Genomic DNA, 14,129 nt, shown 5'->3' with positions numbered 1-14,129 from the left:
ACAATAATACCAGCTTTTTTTATTATTATTTTGCCATCTGCTGATTATTGTTACTGTGAATACTGCCTGGAGTGAATTTCAGAGCAATCAATGGAGTGATCAATAGTGTAAAGACAAAGGATAAAAAAATAGGATCCTTCACTGCTAGTTCCAACTGTGTGATAAAAGATAAGGCATAAAATAAGGCTAGGTGCAACTGACAATACCACAATACCGATCACGTTGACTGTTATGGACTTTACCATAGTAAGTATCATATTATATATATATATATATATATATATATATATATATATATATATATATATATATATATATATATATATATATATATATATATAGATAGATAGATAGATAGATAGATAGATAGATAGATAAACACGTTGTAATGTGTCTCAAAGAGGAGATGTGTAAGTTGTAATGTGTCTCAAAGAGGAGACAAACCTACATGTATAGCTTATTTATTCCACAGACTTTGAAAACAGAAACCAAGAGAATAACTTGCATGTACAGTCTGCTAAGTCTGTTTGGTTAAATAAGGGTGTGCCTGTTGGTTAGACCTGCATGGCCTTCCTTGGAGAAAAAACAAAACAGTTCCCAGTCATCTGGGTTATACACTGTAGATCTGACACTCAACCACAACATTGGAACCAGACACCAAAAAAAAAAAAATTATATTCTGCGCATCAAGCTGCAGTTCTTACCATTTAAATTTTCTCCAAAGTATTAAAAAATGTACTAATAAAAAAAAATTATTTAAAAAAACAAATCCAAAAAGATGCTGGTGTTGTGCATTGAATTAATTAAAAAAAGAAAAACACAAGAGATCTTGGTAAAGATAGGCACTGTCACTTCTGATATTAGATGAACGGCTGGTAAAGTGGGGGTTGCACATAGGTTAGGGTGTCTCTATGGAGGGGGTGTTGAAGCAGCCGGAAGGTAGTGTGTTCTTGATATCTTCCAGGTTGTCAATGTCCGCTCTGATCTCCCCAATCTGCCGGTCGTAGTCCTTGATCATGTCCTCCTGCTGCTTTGCAGCGCCGTTCAGCTCTGCCAGCTTCCGGTCCAGATCATTGTCCTTCATTTGCTTCTTGGCCTTAGCCAGCAATTCCTCAATCTCCTTCAGCTTGTTGAGGTCCACATTGTCAATGTCCCCTACAGAGTGAAAGATTACAAAGAAGGTGATCAGCCACTTATCTAAAACACATCCCTATTTTAAAAAGATGCACATCTAAACTTTTGGCTAAAATTGTTTAACATACACTACCACACCACAAGGAAAACAAACGTTTTCTAAGGTAAGCACAAAACGTGTAAAGACAACATATACAGTTCTTCTATATAGTATACACCGAGGATTTGTGCATAGATATTTCTAGATCTCTACTGTAACCTTGTAGAAGTGGTGATGGTTACCTAGTAGTCTGAGTAAATCATTAATGGTGGCCAAGACATTCTTCACTGCATTCTTTGCTTTTCTGGCATTATCTTCAGCTTCTTGGGCAGCCTGGGAGGCCTACAGAACAAGAGACATCAATTTTCTTTGTTATGCTGTACATGGGTGGACAAATGATGGTTTTGGCTTGAAAATAAAAAGGCTTTTAATTGATATTGCTGGGTTTTTAGATACCCCATCCCCAGGTCCCTGGACTCACCATGCCTGCCATCATCATGTCCTGGTCAGCCTCTGCCGCCTTCTTGGCCAGATCATCCTCAGCTGCCTTCAGCTGGTCCATCATGTTGCTCACTTCATCGTCCAGCTTCATCGTATCATCAAAGGTTTGCTCTGCATCCGACTTTGTCTTTGCAGCATTCTATAGGTAACAGGCACATCAATTCAGCGCAAGCTCATCAAGATAGTATGTCAATGTACTGTACCGTTTGTATAGCAATCATTGATTTAATCATACTGTGCCAAAAGGTTTGCAGTGGCAGACTCCAACCGTCTACTTCCACATTAAACCTGAGCTTGACTGACCTGGAAGATGATTGTGGATCACCAAAGTCTGTGACTTTGAGAGTATGTATTAAAAACACTGAAAAATAGAAAATGGATTATTAGAGTATTTGTATCCTACCTTCTGCACAGCACTGGCAATCTTCTCAGCCTCTTCTGCTTTTTTTTTTGCCTCCTTGGCGTCTGCCCCAGCATTGCCAAGGGCCGCCTCGGCCTGCTTGGTCTTCTCATTGGCTGCGATGATGGTCGCGTTGATCCCAGGGATCTTCTTCATTGCATCCTCCGCTGCAGTCTTATTGTCATTCACCCGTCTGTCAAAATCTGAATTCACATGGCAGAAAGCACATTAGTGCTCACGACCGTCACTTGTGAAATGAACGTGTTTTCTTCTTTAACAGAGAACATGGTCCTCTACTCAAAAGTAGCAATAAAAAAAGGTGCATTGTACCAGAGATGTATTTATTTATTTTTTTTAAATCTTTTCGGTATCCCATAAGCTAAAACTAAACAAAAAATTGCATGTAGATGTGAGCTTAGGGAGGTTGGAAACTTGTGTCCTTTCAGATTGCCAGTCCGCTTTCAGGCTTTAAAAAATTTGTTATAAACTCAGCGTGATTGGTGGATGCTGCCGCTTTAGGTACTACAGGTGACAAGTCTACAGAAAGCAGTAGGAGAGCCCTGCTCTTACCATTCAGGTTGGCGAGAATGTCCTGTGCCTCCTGGTAAGTGGCTCTCCCTTTCTTAGCGGCCTCCTCAGCCAGGGCCTTGGCTGCATCTGCTCGAGCAAGCAGCTGGTCTGCAGTCTGCAAAGAGAGAGGTAAGGTGTACTTCTACTGGAAAAGGATAAGCTTTAAAAAGTCATAACACCTAGTACATATTTATATTGATATGATGAAGATCAGAATTAGCTATACAGGAACGCTACAGTTATTAAAAAAAGTAGTAGAACGGAACATGTTCATCTAAAAAGTGCCCCAATATCCCTTCTACAAGGAAGCGTCTACGTGGTGAATGTTGTGTACTGGTATATTGTGGGAATCACGTTTTGGACAGTTCGTGTAGCACATACCTGCTGCTCGGTTTTCCCTTTGTCCAGAAGCTTTTGAACCTCCATTTCCTTCCCTCGGAGGTCGTCTCTCAGGTCTTCATAGTCCTTAGCCTTCCTGTCAATCAGGGAGTCTAGTTCCGCAGCTTCCTTCTTGATCTTGTTTGCCTCGTTCTAAAAGTGGGAGAATTGTAGAATTGTTAATTGCACTCCTTTTTCTCATTCATAAACCATATTTAAAAGACATTCGACAGTACCACATGTAGGTATTTTAAATAGTTTTAACTAGAAGAAAAATATTGCAACTTAGCACACTGGGAGATGGGGGCTTGTACTACAAGCTTTAGCTATAGCTGCCAATAAAGAGGTTACTGCAAAGACTGCTTGGGATGGGTACGGATTCATTTAGACAGTTAATAGGATACTTACTTCAAGCGCCTTGGTGTCTACTGGTGGCAGGCTGGTCAGGTTGGCATAGATCTGCAATGCTTTGTTTCCAGCTTCCTCTGCCTCAGCATGGACCTTGTTGGCCTGCTTCTCTAGGTCTTTGGCAATGCTCTTCGCTTCATTGTACCTGAAAACAAGCCAAGCACATTATTCAAACACAGTCGGACACCTACAAGGAACCAAATCATTAAATTACAGGGAAAAAAAAAAAATCCTTTAGGAGATCTGAGCTTTTGACTGCACCTTTTGCGTTTTAACTTTAATTTATAGTCTGTATTCTACCCTATGTACAAACATGCCTCATTTGTAACTCCTATGTCAGGGGTTCATTCAATGTTCAGCAGTAAGGCTTCGAGTTCTGTACTCACTTTTTATTGAGATCATCAATGTCCTTGCTGGTCTGTCCCTCACCAGCCAGAGTCTTCAGTAGCAGATTGTAGGCTTCAGTGGAGGTGTCATTGGCACTCTTAGCTGTCTCCTCAATTTCATCTGCTTCCTTCTTATGCCTGGATGAAAAAATGAACAGTATGCTTAAGAACCAGGAGACCATGACATCTACCAGCAGGTGTCACTACAGGGCAGTGTTTCAGCATACACAGCTGAATGAATGGACAGGTTTAACTCTCTTACTTGTCTGCTAGCTTGCGAGCCTCCTCAGCCAAGAGGGTCATATTGCTAGGATCCCCAGTCGAGGTCGGAGGTTTAATGTCCTGTACGAAGCAATAAGAAAAAGGAAATAGATCAGTTTTGGAACGAGTCAGAGCTGTTGATGCAGGGGATCAGTCAATATGCTTTCTGTTGCAAATTTAACACATACCACTTTCGAGATGGCGTCCTTGGCCTTCTCCAGCTTACGGCGGGCGTTACCAATCAGGTTCTCTGCTTCCCGCACACGGTCTCGGGACCTGTCTGCCAAAGCTCCTGTGCTCTCCACTGTGCTGTTAATGTTCTGCAGACGGCCATACTGAGTGGTCAGGGTGTTGTTGATTTCACGCAGACGGTCAAGAAGGCCTTTATCTACATCTAAACAGGAGAAGATTTTCAAAAAGCAAGGTTTAGTGGCATTTTAAAATATTAAACACATGCAATGAATATTGGTTTTACCATTTACCATTGCAATAACAAATACATTGTGGTTACCCTTTTAGTGAATAGGGTTGGGCTATTCCAGTCTTCTCATCAATTTAATTGAACCTACTACACCTCTTAATATATGTTTAAATTACACCTATAAAGCTAGGACTGAAATTCCATACCCTTCCTTACTGTTTTTCAGATTACTGCCCCCTAGTGACCTTCAGTAGGATCCTCACCCTTGCTGTTCTGAGCATCCTGAAGAAGGTCCATGATGGCTTTTTCAGCATCTTTGAGCCGGTCCTCAAATGCCTTGTCGCTCACCGTCTCCTGGCTGGAGCCAAGGTTTTCAATCAGGTTCTCCAGCTCACGCAGCTTCTGCCTCTGTTGGTTCACCTAGGGGAGGGAAGATACTTCTAACTCTGCTTTTAATAAGTGTAAATATGAGCCAGGAAAGCCCAATGGAATTGTGTGCCGTGAAGCCACTCTTAGCCATCAGGATCTTTTATGAAAGACAATGGCATGGGTATTGGTTATTTTGAATCCCCCAATTTGCAATGTGAACATGGAGATCAAGATCGGTATAGGATACAGCACGACTGCTGGAATGCAAACAAATGAAAATAGGACCCCTTAGGTGTATCGCTCCAGGCAGTAAACAGTCCCCAAGGTTTCCTGTGTTGAAGGAGATGGTCAGAGGGCTTACCTTCTCCTTCACCAGCGAGTAGCAGGCAGGACACTCCTGGCAGCCAGGCCGTGAGCGGTTGTAGAAGTAGTTCTCCTCACACATGTCACAGCGGTTTCCCACAAAGCCTTCCCTGCACTCACAGCGGCCATCCTGTTTGCACTGCAGGGTCCGAGAGCCCTCTGGGTCACAGTCACAGGCTAGGGGCACACAAAACAGGCATAGCCATGAGAATGAAGAAACATGCAGACGATGGAATGCGCAATAAAAACTAGAGTTATTGTCAGGACACATTTCCCTAAAGGTATGTTTATTGCATTATTTGTACTTTGCCACCCATTTGTTAAGGGGCTATGACTGGGATGTAAACTGGCAAGAGACAGCTGCCCTGCCCACTACATGCTTTATAGCTTCAAGCAGTCACATCACAGCGTGTAAACTATCACAAAGGCTTTCATGCAAGTCAAAAGGGCAGAGCAGGAGCCGAACGGTGAAAGTAACAAGTTTCTTACGTTTGCATCCTTCCGGTCCGAAGCCAAAGTGGTTGACCTCACATCTCTCACATTGCTGACCAGTGATCCCGGGCTGGCACTCACACTGACCACTGTGGATATCACACTGACCGTTCGTGGAGCCAATGGCATTACAATCACACCTGTGGGGCAACATTGATGACACAGGTCAAAAATAGGAAACATATGAACACAAAACATAAATAGGCTAAATAGGTTACAAATACAGGAATGTTTTTAAAAAACAAAATACATTTACTAGAATGTAGTTTATTTTGTCAGACTAATTGGTAATTTATTAATACATGTTGGCCACGAATGCTCTATGCAACTAGAATTATTTAAAAGTAACACATGTTGGATAGTAGTCCTTTGATAGTAGTCCTTATGAAAGAACAATGTCTATTGTATGGGTAAAATAGTCTCTCAGTTTATGACTGAGACAGACAGCTTAGGTGCTGGTTTGCTTGCTTACCGTTCACAGCCCTGTCCGCTGAGCAGGTTGTAGAAGCCGGGTTGGCAGGCACTACAGTCTCTGTTGGTGACGTGAGGCAGACATTCGCACTGGCCAGTGACCTGGGAGCAGGTGGTCTGTCTGTCCACAGTGCCGTATGGAGAGCAGCCACACGCTGAGGGGAAAGAGAAGATCCTGGATTCAGCTAGGACTTACTAAAAGCACTATGCCTCTATCTGATATCACTGCACACAGTATTTTGCAAAAAAAGTAAGAGGTCCCATGCATGTTTACATGTTATCAAGTATGTTGTTAACAGCATGTTTTGCCTTTGGAAGGCATTCGCTAGATCTGGCAAAAATGCAAAATGAAAAGAAAAGGCCCTTACGTTTGCACTTATCGGCAGTGTCGGTGTTCAGCGCGTTGCCGAAGAAGCCGTCATTGCAGCGGTCACAGTAGAAGCCAGCAGTGTTGTAGGTGCATTTCAGGCATTCCCCAGTCTGCCGGTCACAGTTGCCCACAGCGTTGGGGTCGATGTTGTTGTTGCACTGGCACACTTTACAGGCTCGGACAGGGCCATTCGCACCCAAGGGGTCTCCGAAGTAGCCATCGTCACACAGCTCACATCGCTTGCCTTCAAAAGAGAAGTGGGAAATTGTGGGATAGACTGTAAGCTAGTGTTTAATACCAACAAATACCATATTTTTGCATGCTGTCCTTAATACAACATGCTTAAAGAAACCAAGAAAACAACACCGAAATACTTTTATATTAAAATACAAGTCACATTTTATTATCTGCAGACGGCAGTGTATTCTATGACATGGCATCTCACCTGTGGTGCCAGTGGGGCAGTTGGTACACACAACCTCTCTTGTTTTTGGGACGACGGCACAGCTGGATCCGCCCGGGCAGGGGCAGGGCTTGCAATCAGTAGGGTTCCCAATGGTTGAGTCTCCATAGTAACCATCCTCGCATCGCTCGCAGTTGAGGCCATCAGTGTGATCTCTACAGTAGCAATTGCCTTAAAACAGGAACAAAAAGAAGCACAAATTTAAGGATATCCCATAAACCGATTGCAATGATCTGAAAATGATCCAGAAATAAAATCAGAAAAGGATTCCACAAGGAGGCAGTGTAAATGTCAGCTAGTTTCAAAATATATGCTACTATTACAAAAAACACAAACTGATCTTCTAATACCTTCTGATCTTCCCCATCTTATACAATACAGTAAGGCTACAGTTGTACAGCTTTCTTTCTTTGAAACTCTGTACCAAGATATAGGAATTTGTATGCATTATTCATCGCTGCAATGCACCAGTATGCATGTATAACATGGCACAGTATTTCTTGCTTACCAGATTCTGGGTCACATGTGTCGCTGTGTCCATGGCAGGTACAGGGCTCACAGGAGCTGAATGATCTAAGGCTGGGGTTGGCCCTCTTGTAGCCAGGGGCGCACTGCTCACAGAACTGGCCTAAGTAACCAGTAGGGCAGGTACACTTCTCCACCCAGCGGGCAGGGGTTCCGGGACCACGACGGGCAGTTGTCAATGTGACATCATCCAAGTAACCAGCACCTGCAACACAGCACACAGGAAACTGAGCAACTACAGGTAATTTCACCCTTACTGTCACTCAGACACGGTGTAAACTGAGCATACATACCAGTTTCTGATTATCACTGCAGACCCGAGCCTAATGTTTAATCAAGAAACAGATCTCTTACAAAACAGCAAAATATAACACACACACACACACACAATGTAGCATGCATACAGCATTAACATACTGGATGCACTGAAGTCATATGCATTAAAAAGCTGCATGATTTTGCTCTATGAATACAGCCAGCCTATTTGGAGCCAACCATTAAGGATGCTATTCTTTTACCTTATATTCAAATCTACAGCTGGACCTGAGCCCTCAGCAATCCCTATTCAAGGCCAAAATGTGAGCAAAACAGGACACTGGTTTTAACACCCAGACTCAAAAAAACAATTCACTACTCTCTACCCTTCTGCCTAGGTCTTTGCTGATAATGAGAACCTATCCTCAGTGGGTCCCACTTGGTTAAATAAAGATGCTAACATTTGAACTTACTTTTCTCACTGTAAGTGCCGCGGATCTTGACTGCAGTCAGGTTGTGAAGCAGCTTCTGGAAATCAGCATGACCAAGGCTGGGCCTCCAAGGATAGTCAGTGGCATCGTGCAGCCTTTGGGGAGTAAAGAATGCAATTTTTGATGCAAAGAAACATTCTCCTGGAAACGACTTGCACTTGTGTATATACTGTGCCTTGTATCTGTATATATCCTGGTTATACGTGCCAGTGTTGCGACCAGCCCAGAGCACTCATGCAGTTTGCTTGACCCACCTGAAGACATAGGTCTGCTTGTTTTCACTGGGGTAGGCATTTCCCTGGGCGATGAGGGGCACAGCAACCCGCAACCCCGCCCCCTCCAGCACCACGTCCTCAGCAGACAGGCGCGTGTCACGGCGGTCCACACGGAAACTGAAAGAAATGTTCTGCCCATAGCTCAGCATCTGGTTTCCCAGGAATTTCTCTGCAAGATAAAAAGAGGTTTAGCTTAAAAACATCACCTCTTCATCCCTGACAGATCTAATAGCTCTCAGTGTTATATCAACCTGTATACTTTTTTCAAACTGCACTCCCTAATGCAGACCTCCATTGATATGTATTAGAGCTGGAGAAGCAGATGCAGAATATTTGGATCTGGTCCATAAAGCACAGTCTACCAATGTGAACAATGGTAGGAGGTGAAGAGGCTTGTATGCACACCACAAACCAAGCCTAGCAATGCGAGGCTGTGCTGGGATCCCCTGTTACTGATTTACCTGGAGCAACAAAGTAGATAGGGAAGTAATCTTCTGATATCAAGGAGATCTCACGGCTGTTGGGGGACCATTGTACTAGGGCCTCTGTGCCATCACGCTGCTCTCCCCGCCAGCCTTCAGCATCTGCAAATATATACAGAAATTAAGTATAAAACATTCTTGTATACTCAAAGACACACCTGTGTTTAGCAGCTATGCAGCCATAGTATGTTGTTTTTCCTACCCATGACCATATCAGAAAAAGGAAGCGCCTCCAATTGTCAGTTTCAACTTTTCAGCAGAATGCAGTCTTTTGTATTCTGGTTGGTACATTCTTCACACAAACCTTTAAAAACAAAACTCACAGAAGTATCAGACAATTTATTATTATTTTTTTTTTTTTTTTAAAAGAAGGTACCTCTATCAAAGGTGGCTGTGATTGTGTTAATGCTGTAGCCATCCCCGCTGTCGCAGACTGCAGAGTGTGTGAAACAGAAGCAGGCCGTGCAACCTCGGGGGTTCACTGGGTCCAGGTGGAAATATCCAAGTTTGCACCTGAAAGACACATTAGAAATGAAGCTATCTGCCCATCTGATCAGTAGACAAACAGAGTCAGGCAGACAGTTAATTCTAATTAAAAATGTTTTCCCACTTTTCACTGTAGCACTGCTAGACTGGGTCTTTTAACTCCAAGGTAAACAGCATGAAATAATAAACTGTAATGTGACACACAGAATGGGAATTTGAGCAATACAGACTTCTAGTCTCCTGAGTGGTTCTGAATCACCCACAGAGCTACAAATAACCAGATGTGTGTCTAAAATATGTTAATTGAAGCAGGGGGTAGAGACATTTAAGAGGGTCATAACACAAGAACACAGGAGTTAGCCAGGAGTCCACAGCATTATGCAGCAGGATAAGTCCATAGAAGGCATTTGAAAGCAATGCTCTCCTCCAAATTGATGGAATGTGTGCTGTTTTCAGTCAAACATGTAAGAAACTGTTTGCATGTGCATATTATGAGGTGTACCACCTATCATTCCATACAAAAAAAAAAAAACCTCTTAATGTCCAACAAGGACCTTCAATGGATAAAACTTGTGAATGACCAATAAGATGACCAACACAGCAGGCCAATTAACAATGTGCAGTGCTCCCTTATTTCATCTGTTAAAAGAAAGCTTGTATTTTTTTCTTTTGAAGGTAAAAAGTACCTGTCACAGTTGAAACCCTCAACATTTTCTTTGCACTGGCATCGGCCAGTCTGAACATCACACTCCTGTGTGCTTCCTGCAGGGGTGCACTGGCATGGCCTGAAAACAAGAGGTACAGGGTCAAAGGTTACCCACAAATGCCAAAAAGCAACTGTAGCAACAGATGTCATGTCCACGCAAAAGGGGGGCACCACAAGAGCCAACACTAGTTTACTTTAACTGAACTCAATTCACCACACATAACCCCACGAAGACAAAGTCCTATTTAAATTCCACCAGCACTTGATTTGAAACAATATAGACTGTGGAGGTGTGCCTGAGTTACTCTCATTAAAACTCAGGAGCCCAGGATATCCTCCACATACAGCAGAACTGACAAAACACTACTTGTACTTCAATCACACACACACACTTACTTCTGTATCAGTCAACATTATGGCTTGCCATTTTAAATGTTGGTCATCCATTTTTGTCAGCATAGCTAGCCTACAGTCCATGTCAATGATTTTTGTACCTGCACCCGGCCTCTGTGAGCGAGTGGTATCCAGGCTGACAGCGATCACACTTCTCACCAATCACACCTGGTTTGCAGCTGCAGCGCCCATAATTATCACACTGAGTGCTCAGGGATCCTAGAGAGAAGGAACCAATACCCAGGAGTTAGCGATCCAGTAACTGATCTTTATCCAGAATCCAATATGAAACAATTTAACCATTGCCTCTCAGACAGATTCTTGGACAATGATTTAAAGTAAGTAAATAAATAAAATAAAAAAAGAATGCAAGGGATCTATAAAATCAACCCACAACCCTGGCGCACACGTACCCACTGAATTGCAGATACAGGGCAGACAGTGGCCGTCGGCCCCCAGTCGGTAGTAGTTATCTCGGCAGCGCTCGCAGTTGGGGCCATCAGTGTTGTCATCACAGTTTAAGCAGTGTCCACCATGTCCTGTAGCGCGGTACAGCTCAGAGTCATAGTAACACTCCCGAGACTTGCCGTTACAGTTGCATGCTGCAAGAAATATTTTATCTTTTTTTTAAATATAACATTAAAAATATCCAGGTTTATATTTTTATGACTATGTGGAAAGGAGGACAGATTTATTTCACTGGGGTAGGTATTTCCCCGATACAATTCAACAGTTCAGCAGAAGCTGACCGGTCAGGTCAGGCAGGAGAAACGCCCCATCTTTCTCTCTGGCTGGCCTACACTACCATATGGACTGCCCCTGGCCTAGATGAAGATTCCTAGTCAATTTCACATGTTGGTGTGCAAAACAATATGCAGTGTTGACAGCAAGAAAGCTGTCCAGCTGTTGTGTTCCATGAGAAAATATCTTTTTACAGCTTGCAAGTTACTCACAGCTGATGTACAGATTTTGGGAAATATATACTGTACTTGAAAATATGCATGCCAAATTAAAATCAGTTAAAATTGGGATGTATTTCAATATTTGAAGAGAGTCCCATCATTTGTGTACTCCCACTTAATCGCTTTTGGAACCATCTATTTGTTATTCCCTAATACTGGTTACTTAAATTAAATCTCAAGTGATCTTTTAATTTGTGCTAGATTTACGTCATGCCAGCGTCCTGACTTGAATCCTACAAAGCAGATGAAAATATTAAGATGCACTGGAGAACGAAGGCGGGTGGGGCAGCATTTCTCTCTATTTAGGATACCTTTTTATAACAATATAAAATTTTAAAAATGCTACAATTTTAGCTTTAAAAATGGTACAGGTGAAGTTTCTTTTATACTTTTAGTGATTCTGGGTCACCCGAGAGACTGGCTGTGTGGTGGACGTTACCAGCAAGACTGGCGTGGGCTCAACGGTGGAACTCAGAGATACTGAGAAACATCCGCTCTCACATACAAAGCAATGTGTCTGGCTCTATGCCCACTCCTATCACAAGGCTAGCCTAAAATAATGAAGTTCACAGCCTTACGCAGGCACTCGTTGGGGTTCTCAGCGGTGGCTCGCCTCCACGGCCGGTCGTTGAAGAAAGGCAGACACTTTTCGCAGTCCATGCCAAACGTGTTGTGCTTGCAGTTGCACGCCATCTTCTCATACTCATTCTTCAAACACTCACTGGCGTGACCATTACACTTGCACCTGCAGCAAAAAGAGAGGCCGTTAGACTCACAATTGGATACCAAAAGGACTAAAATTGAAGCAAGCTATCTAACTTTTTAACATGACCTCAAAATGAACGCCTAGGTAATAATAAAAAAAAGGCATGCTACTGTACATTGCTGTAAAATGTTGTGCGTTTAATACTGCATTTTCTTTTCAATGGTAGTGCCCTGACATTGTGAATGACTTGGTGTATATTTTAAAACACCTTAATGGCCCCAGCAGCCATGCTATTCCAACAATCCACGTGAGGCATTCCCTGTTCTTTTAGACTTTGACAGGACTCCACAGCAAGTCAGAACTTGCAGATTCCTCCCATTATATTGTTTCAGGAGTTCTTTGGCATTCTTGCACGGAAAAAGTGAGAGCATGCTTATCAGAACAGAAGGAGAAGTTGGGCAGTAAAATGTCTCATCCAGTTTCCAAACATTTATTTTTGTATGTATATTGTAATTATCAACTGGAAGCCATGGGGACCACAAGATTTACTGCCATATAAGAAGATTAAAACTACAGGATGATCATTTCATCGTAGCTTTTTATGAGAGTCTAACACTGGTCAAAAAAATCTAAAAAAAAAAAAAAAAAAAAAAAAAAACAGGATTTTAGGAATTTCCCTGATCAAACTGATGCCATGTTTGTCTTGTAGTCAGTTCATTAATTGTAGTATCTAGTCTCTTTTTTTTTTTTTTTTTTTTTTTTTTTTTACAATATATCACTGAAATGTACAAAAAATGTGTGGCCATTTTAAATGTTTAGGATAACTAGGGAATTCAGATAGACCTATTCCAATTGAATTGAGGCTCAGTAGTCTTTCGGCACATCCGTCTGTCCGTGACCGGACAGGAATTTAAGGAATGTAACTACCAGCTGTAATCTGGTGGGGTTTTCAAGAGATTAGGGTGATCCCACTGTTTCTTCTTCTGATATGCTGGTACAATCTGTTAGCATTTCCAGGCCACCTGTCAAACACTGCTACACCTACGCCATCAAGTCTCTTTGGTAGCTGCCATAGAAATGAAATGCAAACATCTGCATTGGGCAAAGGGAAGCAATATATCACAGACTGTGTCTCTGCTAACTGATTTAACACACAGAAAAAAACAAGAAAAAAAACGCAGATATCATGCAGCGAAAATGTTGGCGGACAATTTATGACCAAAGACTGAATCTACAGTTGTCTATTCTGAACATTCTGTTTTTCCCAGAGTTATGGAATTTCCTTCTCAGAGAATTCAAACAAACCACAAAAAAAAAAAAATGTATTGCAACCATGTGGTGAATGTGATTAATGCCTAGGAATATTAAAACACAGAGATTTAGATATACAATTATACATTTCTGGATATGTTACACTTTTGATTTTGTCAATTGCCTGGTGTTGGCACAGTGTTAATGCATACAGTGTCTTTTATATGACACTTCAATTTGCAATCTTTAAAGACATTAATTCGTATTTTTATGGCAGGAGTTTATTAGCAATCAGAACAGCCCTGCTTTATGGCCCTGATAGGGCATTAGCTTCCTGGCATTCCAAAAATTCAGCCCCAAAAGTATCAAATGGCCTCAAGCAACGCCAATTTTGTTTCAGCCATGAGTCAGCTAAGAGCGCTTAAACAGCAGGTTCATGCATGAAATAAACAAGTCCAGAAAGGTCAGCTACAACAGTAAGTTGTCCATCTTGTAATAACACCACCAGCATCATACCTTCCAACATCACTGCAGTTGTACCACCTTACTTCCTTTTAAAGGAATTGGTAC

The 14,129-nt window shown here is 42.2% G+C and overlaps 1 protein-coding gene across 1 annotated transcript in view; it reads right to left on the bottom strand.

The window, feature by feature from the left end:
- Positions 1–339: 339 nt before the first annotated feature.
- The window catches only part of LOC121330542 (laminin subunit gamma-1-like), a 55,101-nt gene continuing 41,311 nt past the window's right edge, over positions 340–14,129 (bottom strand). Inside the window, exons 4-28 of the mRNA XM_041277130.1 lie at positions 12,181–12,347; positions 11,054–11,242; positions 10,742–10,859; positions 10,228–10,326; positions 9,432–9,568; positions 9,035–9,157; positions 8,553–8,742; positions 8,281–8,393; positions 7,536–7,757; positions 7,010–7,198; positions 6,563–6,808; positions 6,196–6,349; positions 5,721–5,863; positions 5,230–5,408; positions 4,763–4,919; positions 4,267–4,472; positions 4,080–4,159; positions 3,818–3,955; positions 3,432–3,576; positions 3,027–3,176; positions 2,646–2,760; positions 2,079–2,278; positions 1,656–1,814; positions 1,417–1,516; positions 340–1,155 (exon numbers count right to left, since the gene is read on the bottom strand). Of these exons, the coding sequence (XP_041133064.1) occupies positions 899–1,155; positions 1,417–1,516; positions 1,656–1,814; positions 2,079–2,278; positions 2,646–2,760; positions 3,027–3,176; positions 3,432–3,576; positions 3,818–3,955; positions 4,080–4,159; positions 4,267–4,472; positions 4,763–4,919; positions 5,230–5,408; positions 5,721–5,863; positions 6,196–6,349; positions 6,563–6,808; positions 7,010–7,198; positions 7,536–7,757; positions 8,281–8,393; positions 8,553–8,742; positions 9,035–9,157; positions 9,432–9,568; positions 10,228–10,326; positions 10,742–10,859; positions 11,054–11,242; positions 12,181–12,347 (3,976 nt within the window). The 3' untranslated portion in view covers positions 340–898. The remainder of the gene's footprint in view (positions 1,156–1,416; positions 1,517–1,655; positions 1,815–2,078; positions 2,279–2,645; positions 2,761–3,026; positions 3,177–3,431; positions 3,577–3,817; positions 3,956–4,079; positions 4,160–4,266; positions 4,473–4,762; positions 4,920–5,229; positions 5,409–5,720; positions 5,864–6,195; positions 6,350–6,562; positions 6,809–7,009; positions 7,199–7,535; positions 7,758–8,280; positions 8,394–8,552; positions 8,743–9,034; positions 9,158–9,431; positions 9,569–10,227; positions 10,327–10,741; positions 10,860–11,053; positions 11,243–12,180; positions 12,348–14,129) is intronic.

The sequence above is a fragment of the Polyodon spathula genome, chromosome 18 (genome assembly GCF_017654505.1).
Source record: "Polyodon spathula isolate WHYD16114869_AA chromosome 18, ASM1765450v1, whole genome shotgun sequence".
Lineage (NCBI taxonomy): Eukaryota > Metazoa > Chordata > Actinopteri > Acipenseriformes > Polyodontidae > Polyodon > Polyodon spathula.
The sequence above is the reverse complement of the archived record's forward strand: the minus strand, read 5'-3'. Positions and strand labels throughout refer to the sequence as shown.